Raw genomic sequence first — 18,388 nt, 5'->3', positions numbered from 1 at the left:
ATATTGATAACACGGGAAGACATATAGCCAGGATCGTATTGCCATGAGCTACTTGCTCATACAGATGTATCTAAGTTGAGTCACTACGCATACGCACAAAGCCAACGTTCCCCCATATAGCCTCAACACACTGTTGGGGCAAGTGCTGTTAGCGAACACTTATGAAGGCCGGTACGGTACACGAGGGGGTGGGTAGCCAGCACCATGCCCAGCATCCCCAGTGGCGATGTTTACACACCACATCAGGTACTCATTTGAGGCTGAGTCGACCTAAGAGAGGCCCAGAACTGATTCAGATAATCGTCACAGGTGTTGGAGCAGAAATCAAACTCGGGTCGCCTGGTTCGTATCGCAGCATGCTCACCATTGCACCACCGCTCCCCACATAGATACACACACACACGCACACACACACATACAGACGCACACACAGACACACACACAGGCGCGCGCACACACACAAATACAGATGCACACACACGCACACACACACAAATACAGATGCACACACGGACTCACACACACAGGCGCGCACACACACACACTCACTCACACACACAGACTCACACACACACTCACGCACAAACACACACGCACACAGACTCACACACTCACACACACACACGCACACAAATACGGATGCACACACGGACTCACACACACAGGCGCGCACACACACACACAGGCGCACACACACACACAGACTCACACACACACACACTCACGCACACACACACACGCACACACACACACGCATGTATTGAGGAGTATAAACACCGGGCACCCACAGTGACCTGGCGAGGGCTTCCTCTGGAGAGGAGGGGACTGATGCTCTGCCAGGCGTCCCTCTCGGGTTGCATTCCCTCGGCGAAACGCAGCAGCTCCGGGGTGACGGACATGGGCGACGCACTCCAGATCTCCGCTTTTGATTTCGCACCGGTCGCGCGCGAGAGGGGGCCGATGACAGCGCCCGCAGGAATGCAACTCCTGGGTCCCGTTGTGCCCGCGTGATCCGCGTGCGTCGTTCCAATGCAAGTCCGCTCCGGTGGTGTTCGGGGGCAGTCTGAGCACAAGTCATGGCTCAGCTTTAGGTGCGTGTGTGTGTGTGTATGGTGGTGGTTATTGGAGCGGGTATAGTAGTAGTTGGTGGTGGTTATTGGAGGGGGTTATAGTAGTAGTTGTCACCAGAATGCTCTATTCACTTTGCAGGTCATGACTCAACTTGTGCGTACGTGTGTATGTTTGATGAGCATCAGTCAGTCAACCTATGGAACCTGGGTCTGCCCTGTGACCTCCTTCCAGCGGGCGTTCGACACTTCACGTGGTCTTAAAGTGCACATAGACTGGCACAAGCGTCGTGGTGAAGTGACCGCCACTTAGTGGCGAATGGCAGTGTGATCAGCGGTATCGTGGTGGTTACTGGAGCGGGTATAGGAGTAGTTAGCGTATTGCGCTACAAACCCGGCGACCCGAGTACTAGTCCCATTCACGACCAATAACAGTGGCGGACATTTGAGACCTAGAAAGCAATATTATTTTATTGGTATTTACCAGAGAAAATACATTGAATGATTAATATCGGGCCATATTAAAAATAAATAAATTTTTGAACTGCCCCTCCCCCTGGGAAGTTTCTAGATCTGCCTCTGTCAGCAACCACTGATTAAACAAAATTAACCCCAACAACAACACCAACAACACCGACAACACCACCACCAATAACAACACTTAAACCTGTGGTTCTCCCCACCGTCCCACCTTCCACCGACCGTCGCCGCCGCAGGCAACGTGGACTACCTCCCTCCGTGCAGCGGCCACGGCAACTTCAGCCTGGAGGCGTGCGGCTGCTCGTGCGACGACGGCTGGGGCGGCGCCAACTGCTCCGAGCCGCTGTGCCTCCCGGCCTCCTGCGGCGACCGCGGCCGCTGCGTGGACGGCGAGTGCCTCTGCCCCGACGGTTACGAGGGCGACGCGTGCCGCCTCGCCGGCGCCCGCTGCCCCGACGACTGCAGCGACCAGGGCCGCTGCGTGGGCGGCGAGTGCCGCTGCTTCGAGGGCTTCGAGGGCGACGCGTGCCAGCTCGCCGCTTGCCCCGACGGCTGCAACGATCAGGGCCGCTGCGTCGGAGGGGAGTGCCGCTGCTACGAGGGCTTCTCGGGCGAGCGGTGCGACGTGGCCGACGGCCGGGAGGAGCCGGAGGAAGAGGAGAGGGAGAGGAGGAAGAAGAAGACGGAGGAGGAGGAGGAGGATGAGAAAAAAGAGGAGGAGGAGGAGGAAGAAGAGGAGGTCGTGGTGCGAGAGACGGATCGGCAGATCTTGGGAAGCGTGCTGTGCGCCAGAAATTGCAGCGGCCTGGGCGCGTGCGTCGACGGCGCGTGCGTCTGCAACGAGGGCATCCTCGGGGAGGATTGCTCCGAAGGTGAGAGCCACGGTGGGAGAGGTGCACGGGTTTGGGAGTTCGGGAGCTTGGTCGATTCTGTGGGGGCGGGAGAGGGGGTAAAGAATGTGTGGCATAGCTGATGCAGGGACTTTTTTCAGTGATCTTTCATCACGGTTGTTATTATTATCATTATTATATTCTTGGGTCTTTCGGTAAAGTCACGTAGATAGGTTCAACTAAAATAACCAAAAACTACGACGTTTCGATCGCAACACAAGCAATCGTCATCAGGAGAAAAAATAGCGGGGAAGCTGCTGAGGCAGGCTGTTTTAAAGGTTTGAAATGGGTGTAGGCCAAGGGTCATAAGCGAAGTGGGCGGTGCTAGTGATGTTAGAGTGAAAGAAATTAGCATGTCAATGTAAGATCGGAGAGCCACCCCCACATTGAGGAAAACGAGCAATGGTGGCTGGATGGAAACATCACAGCCAGTTATGACTTGAACTGGTTGATAACGTCCTTCCAACGATTGGTCAGTTTGTACCCATCTTCTGGGTTGAAATTGTGTCTATTATCATCATTATCATCAACGGGCTTGATCTGTCTGTCTCTACAAGCTGTCGCCATTCCCATTCCTATGGCAGGGGTGAGTGTGTCCATTGAGTGGTTGCTTATTTTATCGACCCCAAAAGGTATGCTGGGATGAGTGAAATCCAAACCAAGACTTGAACTCGCAAACATTTCGATAGTGAGCTGCTCATCTGAACATCTTATCATTGAACATCTAAACAATGAACATCTAAACAATGAACATCTTATCACTGAACATCTGACCACTGAACATCTGATCACTGAACATTGTATCACTGAACATGTTATCCCACCAGGCCAGCTCGTTTAGGGCCTCGTGAAGAAGGCGTACGACACCAAAAATTGATTCACTCAGTCACCGGCAACCAGCGTAGCTCGCAGCGAACGGTGAAGAAGCAAAGGCACGCCGTGGCGAGGGGGAGTGCGTCACAAGAGTGCTGGAGATTGGGGGAACATTGTTGTAAACGCGCATCACCCTTTCGTGTCGCTGATCGAGAGTGACGGTAATTCTCGACCGAGACTCCTTGGAACCACAGTGAGGCATTCGCTCAGTTTAACACGTAGGCTTTCGCGACCAATATGATTCATAATAAACGTTTTTGGGTTAGATCCCGTTATTAAAAAATGTGTCGTAACCCTCCACCACCCGACACGGCCAATCAGCAAAAAAGTGTCACGCTGACAAAAGACAAATAGTTCACTGCTTTAGCCCACCGGTGTGTTGAAGAGTGAAACCACAACATTTACAATGTTTGAGTAGCACGACGTTTCGCTGGTAATTGCATCCAGCATCGTCGGGTAATTCGCCAGAATGGTGAGGCTCTGCTCTGTCTCCCGGTCTTAAATAGAGCAGCAGCAGCATGGTGACGTCATCATTGAACTCATCAGGTGCAACGATTCGAGGCGGAGGGGGGGGTGGTATTGTAATTATATACTAGATTGGTAATCAGTCAATTGTTACGATGTGAGTTGTAGATTAGTAATCGATTATAATGTGTGTCATTGTAATTATATGCTACGTTAGTAATCAGTTATTTAGTATTTGTTTCCCCTATAAGGCATTCGCTCGCTAAACATTCTCAAACGCAAAACCGCGCAATCTGTCGGCAGGTCGCAAAAAACCCGCTGCTCCGTCACGCAACGTACGGCAGGAGTTTGATTAGTAGCAAGTCCCATTATGCATTTACGATTCTAGTGGGTTTTTTTATGTTATCGTTGCAGCCACCTGGAATGAGCGGCGGTGGCTTTGATTGCCGAACGCGGCGACGGGGGTTTATCGTCTAACGATGACGATTTCCACCCCCCCCTTGCCCCCCCTCCTTGCTCCCCACATACCCCCCCCCCCCATCTCGCGCTGTGTGCTTGCAATTTTGCGAGCCAAGCGTGAGATGAAAGCCGTCTTGTACTTCCGCCAATATATATTTTTTTACAGCTAAATAATCGCTTGTCCCCGAGGTAGACTGCTGAAGGGGCAGTCTGTGGGTTTCGGCAGCATTCCGCTATTGTGAGCCGACCTCCCTCTCACTTTGTTTTGTCTGTTACGATGGGGGTGGTGGGTGGGGGTGTGTTGGGGGTTTTTTTTGTCCTGCTGCTTCTAATCCTTGAAGGATATTCTTTTTTTAAATGTGCACAATCGGGACAATTTACTGTTATAGAACACTGGGCCATAATGTGCCCCATTGATGGGTCCGGCCAGCGATTACGTAGTGGCACCCACCACCCCCCCCCCCCCAAAAAGAACTATATCTGGCAGAGTTACTCGAACAGCAAGGAGCCACGCCGCCGGCCTCACACACCACCAGTAGAATCATAATCAGAATGTAGACTGGAGGAGGAATCCGATGAGCCGTGAAGCTCTTTTTCACAGAAGTCCGGTATGGGCCACGGGGTCACTAGAGCCCTACGAGCGAGATGATCTCAAGTGCGGACACGACGTTCACTCCTCCTCCTCCTCCTTCCGGGGTCGCTCCTGTTGGTGTGTAAATGGTCAGCGAGCTGGAGGTCAGCGGTCCGATTCGACCTCCCCCTATCCACCGCCTCCGCCAAATGGGTTCCACCGCAGTTGGCCGACCCAAGGTCACGCGCCGAGGGTCAAGCGTGGGTGTTTGCCACCTCTTCCGAGATGTATTCCCGCCTCCTCCGAGCGTGGAAGAGTAGGCCAAATATCCCTCTCGGGGAGGGGGGGGGGGCTCTCTCTCCCGCCAAAAGTCGCCACCGCGGGTGCTCCTGTTCGCGATAGTCGCACTCCACCCGTCGTCGTCGTAGGAAGCGCGACTCCTCGGGCAGGACGCGCGCGATTGGCCGGCGGGTTGGCCGGGAGCGGTGCGTGCCGGTCCGCCAATAATGTTCTAAGGTCGCCATCTACCGCCACCCCCCCCGCCCCCCCCCGGGGAAACTGAGCAGGTCTAATTAAAGGCACGCGTCTCGCTGGGGATGCGGGACACGTCGGGATTTCTCGACCCATCGCCTTAATTGCGAGTCGCGTCGCGGCGCCCGATCCGCCGGCGATGACCGATGGGGCCGGTGCACGCGCGGCACGGCGCGCAATTATAATTTTTTCTTTTTGCGGAAAACCTGCGTAGTGTTCGTGCGACGGGCCCGGCCCGGCCCGGCGGACCGGACGCGGTGGTGGGGGTGGTTGTGGGGGGGAAGTTGCGACCTCTCAAACGGCACGCAGTCTCGTGCGCAGCCAGGGAACGTTCCGCTTGTGCCCCCCGTGCCCCTCTGGTAATGGCACCACCTGCACCGCTCGCCGAGCCGGCAGTTTGGCGGGGGACTCCACGCTGCTGAGTTGCGCTGCCTCTGCCGAGGAGGGGGAGGGTGGGGGGGTTCGATCCTCGGCCCAGGAGGTCGTAGCCCCAGGCGCGTTCCGTTGTCAGACTTTGCCGATGTTCAATTTGGTGGCGGTGGTGGCGGCCCCTTCATATCAGAACGAGGAGTACGGTGAGAAGTGTGGTATGGGTACGGCCACTTAGTCTGAATGCCCGAACCCGCTATTATGGGTTTCATCGCCATGCAACCAACACTTTTGAAGGGAAATTATACCGACAGCACAGCTGGAATCTAAGTGGGGGACATACACAACTAATAATGTCAATAAACAAATGCACACACACACAGTCCCTGTTTCGCTTGTTCTCCTGGATTCAGACTCATCTTACAACAGAAAGAGTCCTGACCACTGTTTCCTTTCCTAGCTGAGAAGTGCACAAAGAAGCATTGAGGAGAGAGGCGTGAGCTGATCTAGCAATGAGAGAGATCGAGAGATGATATGTCGATGAGAGAGGAGGGATTCAGGGCAGGGGGTGGCCACACAGATTTCCAGGAGGAGGCTACGGCAGATGTAGATGTCTCCTATGTATGTATGTTGAACGTATTTCGCACCAAACAAAACACAAAAAGCAATTCCCAAGAAACGAGTCTTCAATCTAGATTTAAAAGTGCAGAGCTGCAGTGGCTTCCTAATATCGGAAGGAAGAGCGTTCCAGACGGCCGCAGAAGTGCGTATCGACGACGATGGCGATGACGACGACGATGATAATTGTGACGACGATGATGACGACGATGACGACAACCTCGCTCTCTCCTGGCGTGCCACCGCAGTGCCCCCGCCGTGGAACGTGACGGTGACGGGCGTGACGGACCGCACGGTGGACCTGGCGTGGGCCCACGACCTCGTGGTGACCGAGTACGTGCTGCGCTACTCGCCCGTCGCCCCCGGCGGCCTCGTGCTGGAGGTTCGCGCGACGGGCGACAGCAGCAACGCGACGCTGCGCCAGCTGGAGCCCGGCGTCGAGTACCTGGTGACCGTGCAGGCCGTACTCAACGGCCTGCTCAGTGTGCCCGTGTCGGCGCGCGTGCACACGCGTAAGTGAACTCCACGAAAACAACCGAACCTTTCTTTTATTTTGTAAGGGCCCAATAAGCTACATAGCTCTTTTTTCATGGGCGACCCGGCTGCCACAAATGATGGCTCAACGAAGTGGCTCGTCATCATGTAGATTAATAGCAGCCAAATACGTTGAAGGAAAAAAACGGGAAACCCGGAGAAAACTCCACGCGACCAAGGGGAGAGAGACACGCAAAACTCCAAATACACAGCAGGCGTCAGGGTCGGGTTTCGAACCCACGGCCTCCTGCATATGATTGGGAGACAACTGCGACCTCATCGTCCATTCTCATTCCCAATGTGTTTTGCGTGCGTGTTCGTCTGCACCCTTTGTATTTTCTACGATCGTCACACGCAACAACAACAAACAACAACAAAATCCATTCTTAAAAACTCCCCCCCACCCCACTTTATCTCTCTCGCCGCTGTAACAGACGCAGCCGTTTTCGCGCTGCGAAGTGCGTAGGGCGATGATCGATGCTAACCAGCTTGGAAACGGTGCAAGGGGTTTTGTTTTTGTTGTGGAGGGGCGCACGTGGTGTGTGTGGGGGAGTAGGGTGGGTGGGGTGTGTAGGGGGGGGGTTAAAATTCGGGAAGCGAATGTCGTTAACCGCGCTTGTCCAAAGCCTCGCTTGAGTAACCAGCGACGTGCGGGGGGAATCGTGACCCCTCGAACTCCGGAGTGTTTCATTACGATCCCGCCCGCCGTTTAAGAAAAGTGTCACAAGTAGAGCCATATGCCTGCGGGTCGCGGGGTCGCGTCGCGTTGGGAGTCGGTGGGTGGGGTGGGTGGGGGGCGTTTGTTCTCGTTAAGAAACGAAGGGAAGGAAAATTGTTCTCTTGAGTCCTGCGCTGAGGCCTTGCAGGCTTTTTCTGTTGAGGAAGCACCGGGCGGCTTAGGGCCCCGATTGTGAGGGCAATGTAACAACACTGGCCATCGCAGGGCTCGGCGGAGGCCGATCTAGAAACCTCCCAAGGGGCAATGGGTTGGGGGGGGGGGGGGGGCAGTGGTCTCGAAATGTCAGGCATTCTAAATGGGGCCCTACATTAATGCAAACACATTCAATGTTTTATTTAATATATTTTTAAGGCCACGAATGTGTTTCTCTGCTCGTGCGCCACTGCTCGACGCAGCGCCACCAAACAATTTGTTTTCTCAGAGTCTATCGGCTTAGTTCGGGCTTTTCTGGGTAACGCAAAGACAAAGACATTATTATCCTTTATGTGGTATTAGCGTCCTCATGTGACTGCAGTGCAGGCTGGGAGTGATAATCCTGGGCTTTACAGACTCTGTCTCCAGTGAGCAGTGGGACAAAGCTTACATTACAATGTTCATACAATTGGATTTAGAAAGTGCCTAAACTCGCCCACGGGAGGAGCAGTGGCACGGTCGTAGTTCGTGCACCGCAACTGCTGTGACATGAGTTTGCTTGATGTGATGTCTGAACCCTGTCCTGGCCACCCCCTTCACCAGCGTTCCGTGACCAATGTGGTGAAGTATGGTTAAAGCACCCTCCATGACCAGGGGTCGGCAAACTGCGGCTCCGGAACTTCGCGACATTATTTATCCCAGGATCACCGTCTCGTATTCACCACAGTGCTTTGCGGCTCTTTAAAAAAAATTAGGGGTTTTTTTCTTTCAAATTCTAACAAAAAGGTTCTCCTTGTTATTTTCGTTGCCGGCCCCTGCCCATGACCGACACGGTGCGGTGAGGCCCTCATCCGTCAGCGGATTGACAAAGTGGCTGTAAACACGCAGCCGTATCATCGCACGACGCTGCACAAACAATCGGCGTCATACGCAAAGACAAAGGTTCCCCGTGTAGCCTACATGGGCTCTTGGGGCAAGTGCTGTTAGCGAGCACCACCGCGCTAGTCGACCTAGGGGAGGTCCAGGACCTGGTTCAGATAATCACCACTCTTATTTGGCCACGAGCGGGAATCGAACTCAGGATGGCCGGGTTTGTTGTGCATCCCGCTACTCGCTGAAGTAACACTCTCTACAGCAACACAGCATCATCACAGCATCATCGTACACACGAGGATAAAGACTCCACATTTTTTTTGGAGAGGTGGTCTCATCAGCAGTGTGAGCCTTATTTTGAAAGGTTCTTTCGAGATAAATAGTTCCCAGACAGAGCCTGGAGATACGATTGTTAACTTAATATAAGAGTTTTGATTTAAAGCTTTCGTGACTGCAGACATGAATTTTCTTGGTTCTTTCGGTAAAGTCACGTAGAAGGGAAATAATAAAATAATAAAAATAAAACATAATAAAATAATTCTCACGACGTTTCGGCCACAACGCAAGCAGCCGTCCTCAGGTGAAGACCAGGTCTGTCGGGGAGACAGCGTCTGAATGACGGTGTCTCCCCGACGCTGTCTCCCCGACAGACCTGGTCTTCACCTGAGGACGGCTGCTTGCGTTGTGGCGGAAACGTCGTGAGAATTATTTTATTATGTTTAATTTTTATTATTTTATTATTTCCCTTCTACGTGACTTTACCGAAAGAACCAAGAAGATTAATGTAAGAGGTTAAAACAAATACATATATTTTTTTTTGCGGATGGTACAACGGACCACATAGCTGCACCGTTACGCGCGGCATGAATTTATACGCTGTGGAATCCCGGCGGTCGTGGCTTCTTGGAGGTTTTGACCCAGGCGGGGAAAAAATACACGAAACTAATCCGACACGGGCATCGTGCGTGGACCCCCCCCCCCCACCACCAATCGGTCTCGTAAAAAATATCCCCTTCCTACAGTCATCAAAGGCAAGTCTAGCTTATTATGCCTCGATGAAAAAATATAATCGGAGGTTAAAATTAATCGCGTAAGGCTGCTGCTTTTTCTCTCTCTCTCTCCGGATTTGGACGCAGAGAGGTCTGAGACGTGTAGGTTTAACCATCGGATGCAGATCTCAAATTTCCCACCAATTCCCCACCCTCGGCCCCCCACAAAAGACCCTTTCAGCCGTGACTACACACGCATGCGCACACACGGGGGCTTAAGATGGACTGCGGCGGCTCGCGGTGTTACATGTTTGAAGTGGACAAAGTGGTGAAAATATCCATCAGCGAATTGTGTTTTTTCACGGTATCAACGTTGACAATGAGGGGATGGAAATCACCAAATCGTGACGAGGACTGCGACCACCGTTCACCAAAACGCGACGGCGCGACGGATCTTGACGACACGAAGCCAACGAGTGAAGACGGAGGTCGAGAACGGCTTAGTAGCGTCACTAGGAGCCGCGGTGCCCTGCGGAACACACTCGTGGCAATTGGACGTATAAGTCGATAGAGAGTAGAGTCTAGAGAATTGATGACGTTGCTGATATCCTGACCCGATAGTTAATGATGGGGGGGGGATTGAAAAAGCTCCTCGCATTTACATTTGTACGTACGTACGTTGAACTTCTTTCGCACCATACGTAGACAGCCACGCTCATCGGAGGTGCGGGTGTAAGGACAACAAACTAAAGGACAAGAAGCAGCTCTAAAGAAGCGTAGCTGCTAAGTGGGGCTATATTTTGACCGCTTTAGTCAACTAGGCTTGAGAGAGTGACGAAATGAAATCCACAGAGTTCGACTTAAAAAGTTCTGCTGTTGTCCTCGACTGGACCTCACAGTAGGTCTCGCTCGCTCGCCAAGCCCACTGGGGTCGTCTGGGAGTTTTTGGGTCTCTGCGCTGCAATCATTAATGGGGGGGCGGGGGGGGGGGCGCAGCGTTGTTGGCATGGGTACAAGCTAGACATTAATTTCGACGTTGAATCAGAATGATAAGTTAAAGAAAGCGAAATGTGTGCCCGTTACATAACAACTAATGAGAAGCAAGTGAATTGCTCCCTCTGGGCCTTGTCCCTGTTGTCCCGCGGAGCTGGCTCCTGCCCGTTCGCTGCTCGACGTTTGTGGCCAGGTGGCCTGGAGGTTCGAGAGCCGAGCTGGCGTCCGAGAGAGCCTCGGTTCGAATCGCAGGCATCTGCCTGCGATTAAGCCGCGCTTCTCAAGCCGAGCGAGTTTACGGCTTCAGCCTGGTCACCAATGGCTGCACGATAAACAAATCGCAATTAAACGTGGTTATAGGCATAATTTGGCTAAACGTCAGCTATCAGAATGAAATAAAAATTACGGGGGGGGGGGGGGGGAGTTGGGTTGGGTTGGCTGTCACGTGACAAACATTTACTCTGAAGCAGCAGCGTGGGGCGGGACGTGCCGACCTTTACCGTGTGGATCAGAGGTCACGCAAAGTGACCTCGGGAAACGGTTCTTAGAGATCCGCTTCTGCGGGCCGCTGCACTGCTACGCGAGAGTTCTGAAAGGATTCTTCATCTTGCACAATGACACTGGCAGCACAAAGAGGATAATATTTCGGGGGTGGTGGGGGGAAGACAACAGAGAAAATGTACACACAGGGAACACGATTTGAACGAAACTCTTTTTTATTTTACCAGGTAAGGCCCACTGAGCTATATAGCTCTTTTTTCAGAAGCGACCTGGCCACGACTGATAGCTCAGTAAAGGGGCTTATCGTGTGGAAATGTAAAGCGGCAAAATACTTTAAATCAAGGCCATAATTATAAAATATATTGGGGGGGACACATCTCCCCCCAATATTCAAATATGCTCAAAATGTCTCCCCCAACATATTGCTATAAAAAAGAATAAAACAACAATTTGCTAAACCTTGGCCACAATATCTGGACTTGTCTTCATATAAATCAATGCATAGATTTATTTTTATATGATTGCTGTTATGGTTGTACTTTATGAATCCATAATTTCTGCCATTATATACAATGAAACAAGAAATGGTAAAAAAGTAAAAACAGAGCAATGTAATACAATACACTATTAGACAGGAAGTGAGTTTTCAAATTGATATATTTTTATGGGTTGAGACCCCCAGACACCCTGGAAGATTTGGTCCCCCCCAATGTTGACTCCATGGCTACGGCCTTGCTCTAAATGCATGTTTTTAAATGTGGAGGGCAAAAACAGAGGACCCGGAGAAGGTGGTTGCATTCGTATATAATGGTCCTTTAGAACCTGATAAAACTCAAAACTTTTGCCAGTTCATTACGGTGGCCCGACTCAAATCAAACACGATTCGTAACGTTCGCCTGTGTGAACCCAGCCGTTAAAGTAAGACCCGTTAGACTTTCGTCGAGCACGTGTCCACACGGTGCCTGCGTGAGACTCAAAGCAAATGGTCGTGCATCGCAGGGGAGTACCACAGCCGCATGGAGAGAGCGGGAGAGAGAGAGAGAGCGGGAGAGAGAGAGAGAGCGGGAGAGAGAGAGAGCGGGAGAGAGATCAACCCCATCACGTCGCTTCCCCTCCCCACGTGACGTGACCTCTCGCTGTGCCCTCCCCACCCCACCCTCCCCATGTGCGCCGCCGCAGATCTGTCGAAGCCCGAGGGGCTGAGGTTCAAGTCCATCGCGGAGACGGAGGTGGAGGTCGTGTGGGAACCCTTCTCCGTCCCGCTTGACGGCTGGCAGATTACGTTCCACCACGGGGTAACCGCAGCCGCCGGTCACTGCGCGTGACCCCTCGTACACGTTCCACCTGCCACGCAAATGCACAACCGGCCCTCCGCATTCCACGTGAAGCTCGATGCGTTTCAAAATATCGATTGCGTACGGTGTAAAAATATACATATCATGGGCCCGTCATCGATAATAATTATAGAGATCCTCACGTGTAGAAATGAAAGAGAAATTATCTCGGGTTTTATCAGACCGCACCTTTGCATTAAAATTTCGCAAGGGACGGAAGAGTGACCGTGAACGAAAACCAACGTTCGTGCGACCGTGCGGGCGTCTCTCGTCTCTCGTCTCTCTCTCTCTCGTTCCCGCGCGGGCTCGCAGGCGGCGGACGTGGTGACGGACCTGCACGGTGACGCGACGTCGCACGTGCAGAGCGGCCTGCTGCCCGGCGAGGAGTACGAGGTGCGGCTGGTGGGCGTGCTGGATGGCGCGCACGGTCCTCCCGCCGCCGCCACCCTCGCCACGCGTGAGTGCTGCCGCCCCCCCCTTCCCCCCCCTGCCATCCTCGCCGCCCACTCACGGTCACGTTCGCAAAACGATCACACGGAAAATGTTGGGGGGTTTCGCTGAAATTCTGACACCCCGCACGACGATCCGCTTCGGGCGGCAGCGCGTGATGCGCGGTGGGTTGGAGGCGTCGCGGTCCGCACTCATCATCATCGCGCGCACAAACTTGATGGGAACATTTACATGTTTTGCCTCCAAGGCAAAGCCACAAGCCGTTGCGCTCCCGCGCACGTATTTGGTCGTAGCGCCCGTGTGTGTGTGTGAGACTGTCTGTGCGTGCACCAGTGAATCTGTCCGGGGCCTCCCCTAGCTTGACTCAACATCAAACAAGTACCTGGGTACGGTGTGTAAACATCGCGACGAGGGAAGACAAAATGCGGCCGGGCGTGGTACCGGCAACCCACGTGGGGCGGCCTCGTAGGTGTTGCTACTCGCTGACAGCACTTGCCCCAATACTCTACAAGGCTACAAGGGGGGATCTTTGTTTTGTTGTGCAGCACCGGCCGCGCGCGTTCCGGCGCACGGACTCACCGCTGCAGGTGCTCGTGCCGCAAAACTTAGTCCAGGAAACTCCACGCTACGGGCCAGCCCCCCATTATTATATAACCCACGCACGTGTACGTGTGTGTGGGGAGCGGTGGCGCAGTGGTCAGCACACCGCGCTACGAACCCAGGAACCCGAGTTTTCGATTCCCACTCGTCATCAACATCGGTGGGGGAATATCCGAAGCGGTTCTGGGGCCTCGGCCTTATGTACCTGGTGTGGTGTGAAGTAGACATCAACAATGGGGAAACAAAGGCGGTCGGGCGTGGTGCTGGCCACCCCCCTCGGTGTCGATAGGTGCTCGCTAACAGCACTTGCCCCAACGGCCTATTAGAGGCCACGTGAGGATCATTGTCTCCATGCGCGTGCGAGCTCCCTGCACACGCACGGAGTAGAGTCGCGCGTAACGTATGCGCTGTGCCTGCACCGTCAGAATGTACCCCCCTCTCTCTGCCCAAAAGCGTCAGCCCACCTGATATTTTCCTGTTACTGACGGAAGTTTATTTAATTTTATTTTCGTGAACAACTATTAAGCTGCGATGACGCCACCGCGGCGCTTGTGCCAGGCTCGGTGCACTTTGAGGCCACATGAAGTGTCGAAGGCTTGCTGACAGGCGGTCACGGAACAGACCCAGGGTGCCATGGGTTGACTGACTGAGATGACCGGCGGATGCACCACCTGTGCTCTCCATTGCGCCAACTTGCTGCGTTTTAGCCGCCCGGCTATCCCCTTGCTGTTGTCAGCGTCGCTTCTCCGCCCTCTGTCGTTGCTGAAGGGCGACCGCCTCCAACTGCCCAGTGCCGATCTGGATACTGCCGGTATCAGTCATCGGCAAGTCCAATCAGCTCTGAATCCTTCCCTTTCGCATCAGAACCATTTCCTCCTTTTCCCGTGCCGCAGTCATTTATCCCATTCTTTCCAGCCACACAAAGGACAAAGATCCCCCTATAGCCTTAACAGACTGTAGGGGCAAGTACTGATAGCGAGCACCTATGAAGGCCGGAACGATCCACAAGAGGGTGGGTGGCCAACACCCTGCTTGACCACCCTTGTCTCCCCAGTGGAAATGTTTACACACCGCACCGGGTACTCATTTGAGACTGAGTCGACCTAGAGGAGGCCCAGGGCCTGTTCAGATAATCGTCACTGGTGTTGGCCCTGAGCGGGAGTCGAACTCGGCCCGCCGGGTTTATAGCGCGGCACGCTAACCACCACACTGCCGCTTCCCTGTCTTTGTCCGGCCGCAAACGCGCGCACACGCGTGGCAAAAGCTGCCACGCGTGTGATCGCCCATCCAGGTGCTGACCAGGTTCAAACTCCGCTTAGCTTCCGAGATCTGTCGGGGTCGGCCGCATTCCGGGCGATGATTATCCCGTGGGTGAGGGCACCTTAAATGGGCGCATTTGAGAGCTGCCCTCTCCGGCTGCGTTGTAAAAACAAAGTTTGCCATCAAAGCTCGTTTTTTTGGATTTGCTACAAATCGCCAAATTACAAGATTGCCCCCTCGTTAGCCGCTGCAACAGGCACGGACGCCGCCGTGTTCGGCTGCTGCGTACGTATGTATATTTGTATGTATGTTTGTACGTATGTTGTATGTATGTTTGTACGTATGCTGTATGTATGTTTGTACGTATGTTGTATGTGTGTTTGTACGTATGTTGTACGTATGTTTGTGCGTACGTTGCACTTCATTCACACCGTACGTAGCCAACCGCGCTAATCGGATGTGCAGGGGGAAGGACGACAAATTAGTTTTCAGCATCTAGATTTATAATTGCACAGCTCCAGCGGCTTCCTAAACACCGGACATTCGCATTACCAATATTGTAGATAAAGTTCATGACGTCGTCACGGCCAAAGCTGCTGACGCCACCGCCCCTCATTGCCAACTCTTTATACCCTCCGCCAGACCCCGCACCTGCAGCACCGTGGCGACGTGACCTCCAACATTTGCCCGAACAGTGTCCAACCAACATCTGTCCTCAAGCCCCCCTATTCTTCCCGTTGGTCCGCCACTCTCGCTGAGGCCGCTCCTTTTCACCCGACTCGGCAGTAAACCGCCGCCGCTGCTACGCACGCGTTTCCCCGAACCCGGCGCTAGACAGCACGCATACCCAGCCCCGTGTTCACGACCGTACTTCTGCGTCGCTTCTTGCGTCTCGCCACGGGAAAGGCGATACAACTCCAGCCGGCTCCCGACGCAGTTGTCTGGCTCGACCGCCCAGATCGCACACTGCAGCGAGCTGTCGCTCGGCGTCGACATCGGCGGTGCGAAAGAAGAAGACGTGAAATTCCCAGCATCCGTCTCGGGCGCCCGTGCTCAAATGCCGTTGACTTCCATTGTAGCTGCATATACTTCGGGTCCGGCCCTGGTTCGTACAGTGACACGGGTGGCACTCCCGCCTCGAACGCCCCTGTTTATTTACCCTCAGACTTTACCTCTCGTCTCTCCCCCTTACAGAGGGGTTTCCGGAGCCCTTTTTTGCGGTCACAGGGAGGCCCCTTTGATCCGAGCGGCCGAGAGCGTCGTCACGACGACACGGGCTTCAAGCCTTGGGCACGTTGTGGTTTGCCAAAGTTGAAATTAGCGTGCCGCGCGACCAGCGCTCCCTTATTTGTCAAGGGTAATCGCGGGCCGACGTCATTGGCGGCTGAATTTTCCACTTAGCTTTGTTTTGTATTTTTATTTCGAAAAACGAGGGTCGGGGGTTGCGCGTAGTGCGGCTGTGGGTGGGTGGGTGGGGACAAAGTGGGGAGTGGGGTGGAGTGGATCAAGTGCCTGTGCCCTCCGAGACTCCCTACCCCAACTGCCCACGTCAATCCCACTTCTCTCACGTTCACTTCGCAAACTGGCGGTGGCCCCGGAGGAAATGCGAGTGGAAGGGAGGAGGCAGAGGTCGCTCCTGCGTACAGCGGAGATCAGTGAAACGGGGCAACGGGGGACCGACTCTTCCACCTTGGCCAGATGAGTGGCAGGAGCTGGGGGGGGGGGGGGGCCTGACTCCAAACGTTGAGGAGGCCACAAATTCAGCCTCGACTTTTTTCAGTCTTAGATTGCACGTGCGGTTGGATTCGTAGATCGAAGCAAGGCGAAGGCAAGGTTGTGGTGGGTTACCACCAGAGCAGTTCTTTCAGGAAGCTGCATGGATTGTGTGCTCTCCCTTGCGGAAGCGACTGCTGCCTTAATGAGCTCTCAACCGACTAAAGTAAAGTTGCAGATGTCTGTATGTATGTATTATGCATACGCATGTATGTATGTATATGTGTGGGAATGCGCACACTCATACATACATACATAGGGAGCAGTGGCACAGTGGTTAGCACACTGCGCTACAAACCCCATGACCTGAATTGGATTTCTCCTCACGACCAATAACAGTGGACTGGTCCTGGCCTCCTATAGGAGTACCTGGTGTGGTGTGTAAACATCAGAAATGGGGAGACAAAGGCGTCCGGGAAAGGTCGCTGGCCACCCACCCCCTTTGTGTCCCGTGCCGGCCTTCATAGGTGCTCGTTTAACAGCACTTGGCCCAACAGTCTGTTGGGGGTTATACGGGGGATCTTTATCTTTGGCTTTGTTTCCATGTGCCGCACTGGTGGAGAAAGCACCGATGATGGAGCACCTGCCATTGCACGCCAGTTGTTGTTTTTCCAATCGGTCTCCGTGACCGCATTTATCTCTATGGTGACTGTGTGTGAGAGTATGTGGGCCTCCGTGCGAGTCTCCGGGTCTCAATGTGAGAGAGGACACTGCCAGCACTTTCCAGTTTCTCACACGGATCCACCTGCGTGACTGCAAAACCGCGTAGACCCCCCAAACGAAGGCAGCAATCAGCCACTGGCGGCTACCCACGCAACTACCCACATTTACCCTCGCCGCAAGCGAACCGGCCAGTGAACTGACCGAAGCTTCACACCCATCTTGCGGCGGTGTTGAGAGAGGCGATGTCAGACGTCACGTAAATCATCTTTCCCTCTGGTTTTCCATCTCTTTGATAGATAAATCAGGAATCTAGCCCGGCAACCGGAGGGCGAGGGAGGGAGGGAGGGGGAAGAGGTCATAGAAGTACAATAAACTAGAAAAAAACAAAGATGACCTCGATTCACCACCACCGGCTTTCATCTTCCGCCTAAACACGAGACGAGGGGTCCCTTGAAGCGCAAGGCGGCGTTCACCTCCGCTCGCTCGCTCGCACCTGCGCGACCTGGAATGCGATCGCGATACGAGCCGTTGATGTCTTTTTTTCCCCCTCAACCGACCCCGGCCCGCCCGCGAACTTTTCCGTCTCTCATCAACTTTTCGGCAGCGCTTGCGTGCCGTGCAACGAGCCTTCTTCAGTCACAATAACAACGGTGCCGTGACAGCGATGGGACTTTGTCAGAATTCAAAGACTTTTTCCACCCACTCCCTCCAGCTTAAGAGGCGATTCAGAAGAAAAAACGACCTTGCGATGAGTGCAAAGCTGAAAACGAATTATAATGCGCACAAAGATGTGTCCTTCAAAAGAAACAATGTCATGAATCCCAGCATGCCTTGCACGTCTAGACGACTTCACCATTCCTGTGCATGTTCCACGCACATCCCTCGGACCGTCCACCAGCTCGTAAGAACAAACTGTGACGCTTTTTTCGTTGTTGTTTTAAATCCCAGCATGCTTTGCACGCCTCAATGCCGCCACCATTCTTGCGCACGTTCTGAACACAGCTTAGTGGTGGTCGCCATCCCAAAATAAAAACCAACGCCGGTGTCCGCCCTCGCGAGCGGTTGGCCATCACTCGGCTGCAAATGACACCCGAGATTCCGACCATGTCCTAGCTGCCGAAGTCAACTTTTTTTTAGTTCGCGTACGTGCTATCACAGTCGGCTTGAGCTGTTTGTTCTACTGCTTTGTCAATGACTTGTAATGTATACTGCTCATGATACGTA

General features: G+C 53.6%; 1 protein-coding gene across 5 annotated transcripts in view; it reads left to right on the top strand.

The window, feature by feature from the left end:
* LOC133341744 (tenascin-R-like) overlaps positions 1-18,388 on the top strand; it is a 101,450-nt gene that overhangs the window by 61,086 nt on the left and 21,976 nt on the right. For all 5 annotated transcript variants that reach the window (XM_061550413.1, XM_061550414.1, XM_061550415.1 and 2 more), the window contains exons 5-8: positions 1,784-2,419; positions 6,572-6,835; positions 12,264-12,379; positions 12,731-12,875. In XM_061550413.1, the coding sequence (XP_061406397.1) occupies positions 1,784-2,419; positions 6,572-6,835; positions 12,264-12,379; positions 12,731-12,875 (1,161 nt within the window). The remainder of the gene's footprint in view (positions 1-1,783; positions 2,420-6,571; positions 6,836-12,263; positions 12,380-12,730; positions 12,876-18,388) is intronic.

The sequence above is a fragment of the Lethenteron reissneri genome, chromosome 12, assembly GCF_015708825.2.
Source record: "Lethenteron reissneri isolate LAM-NWPU_2019-01 chromosome 12, ASM1570882v1, whole genome shotgun sequence".
NCBI lineage: Eukaryota > Metazoa > Chordata > Hyperoartia > Petromyzontiformes > Petromyzontidae > Lethenteron > Lethenteron reissneri.
This window is presented reverse-complemented; position numbering and strand designations above follow the sequence as displayed.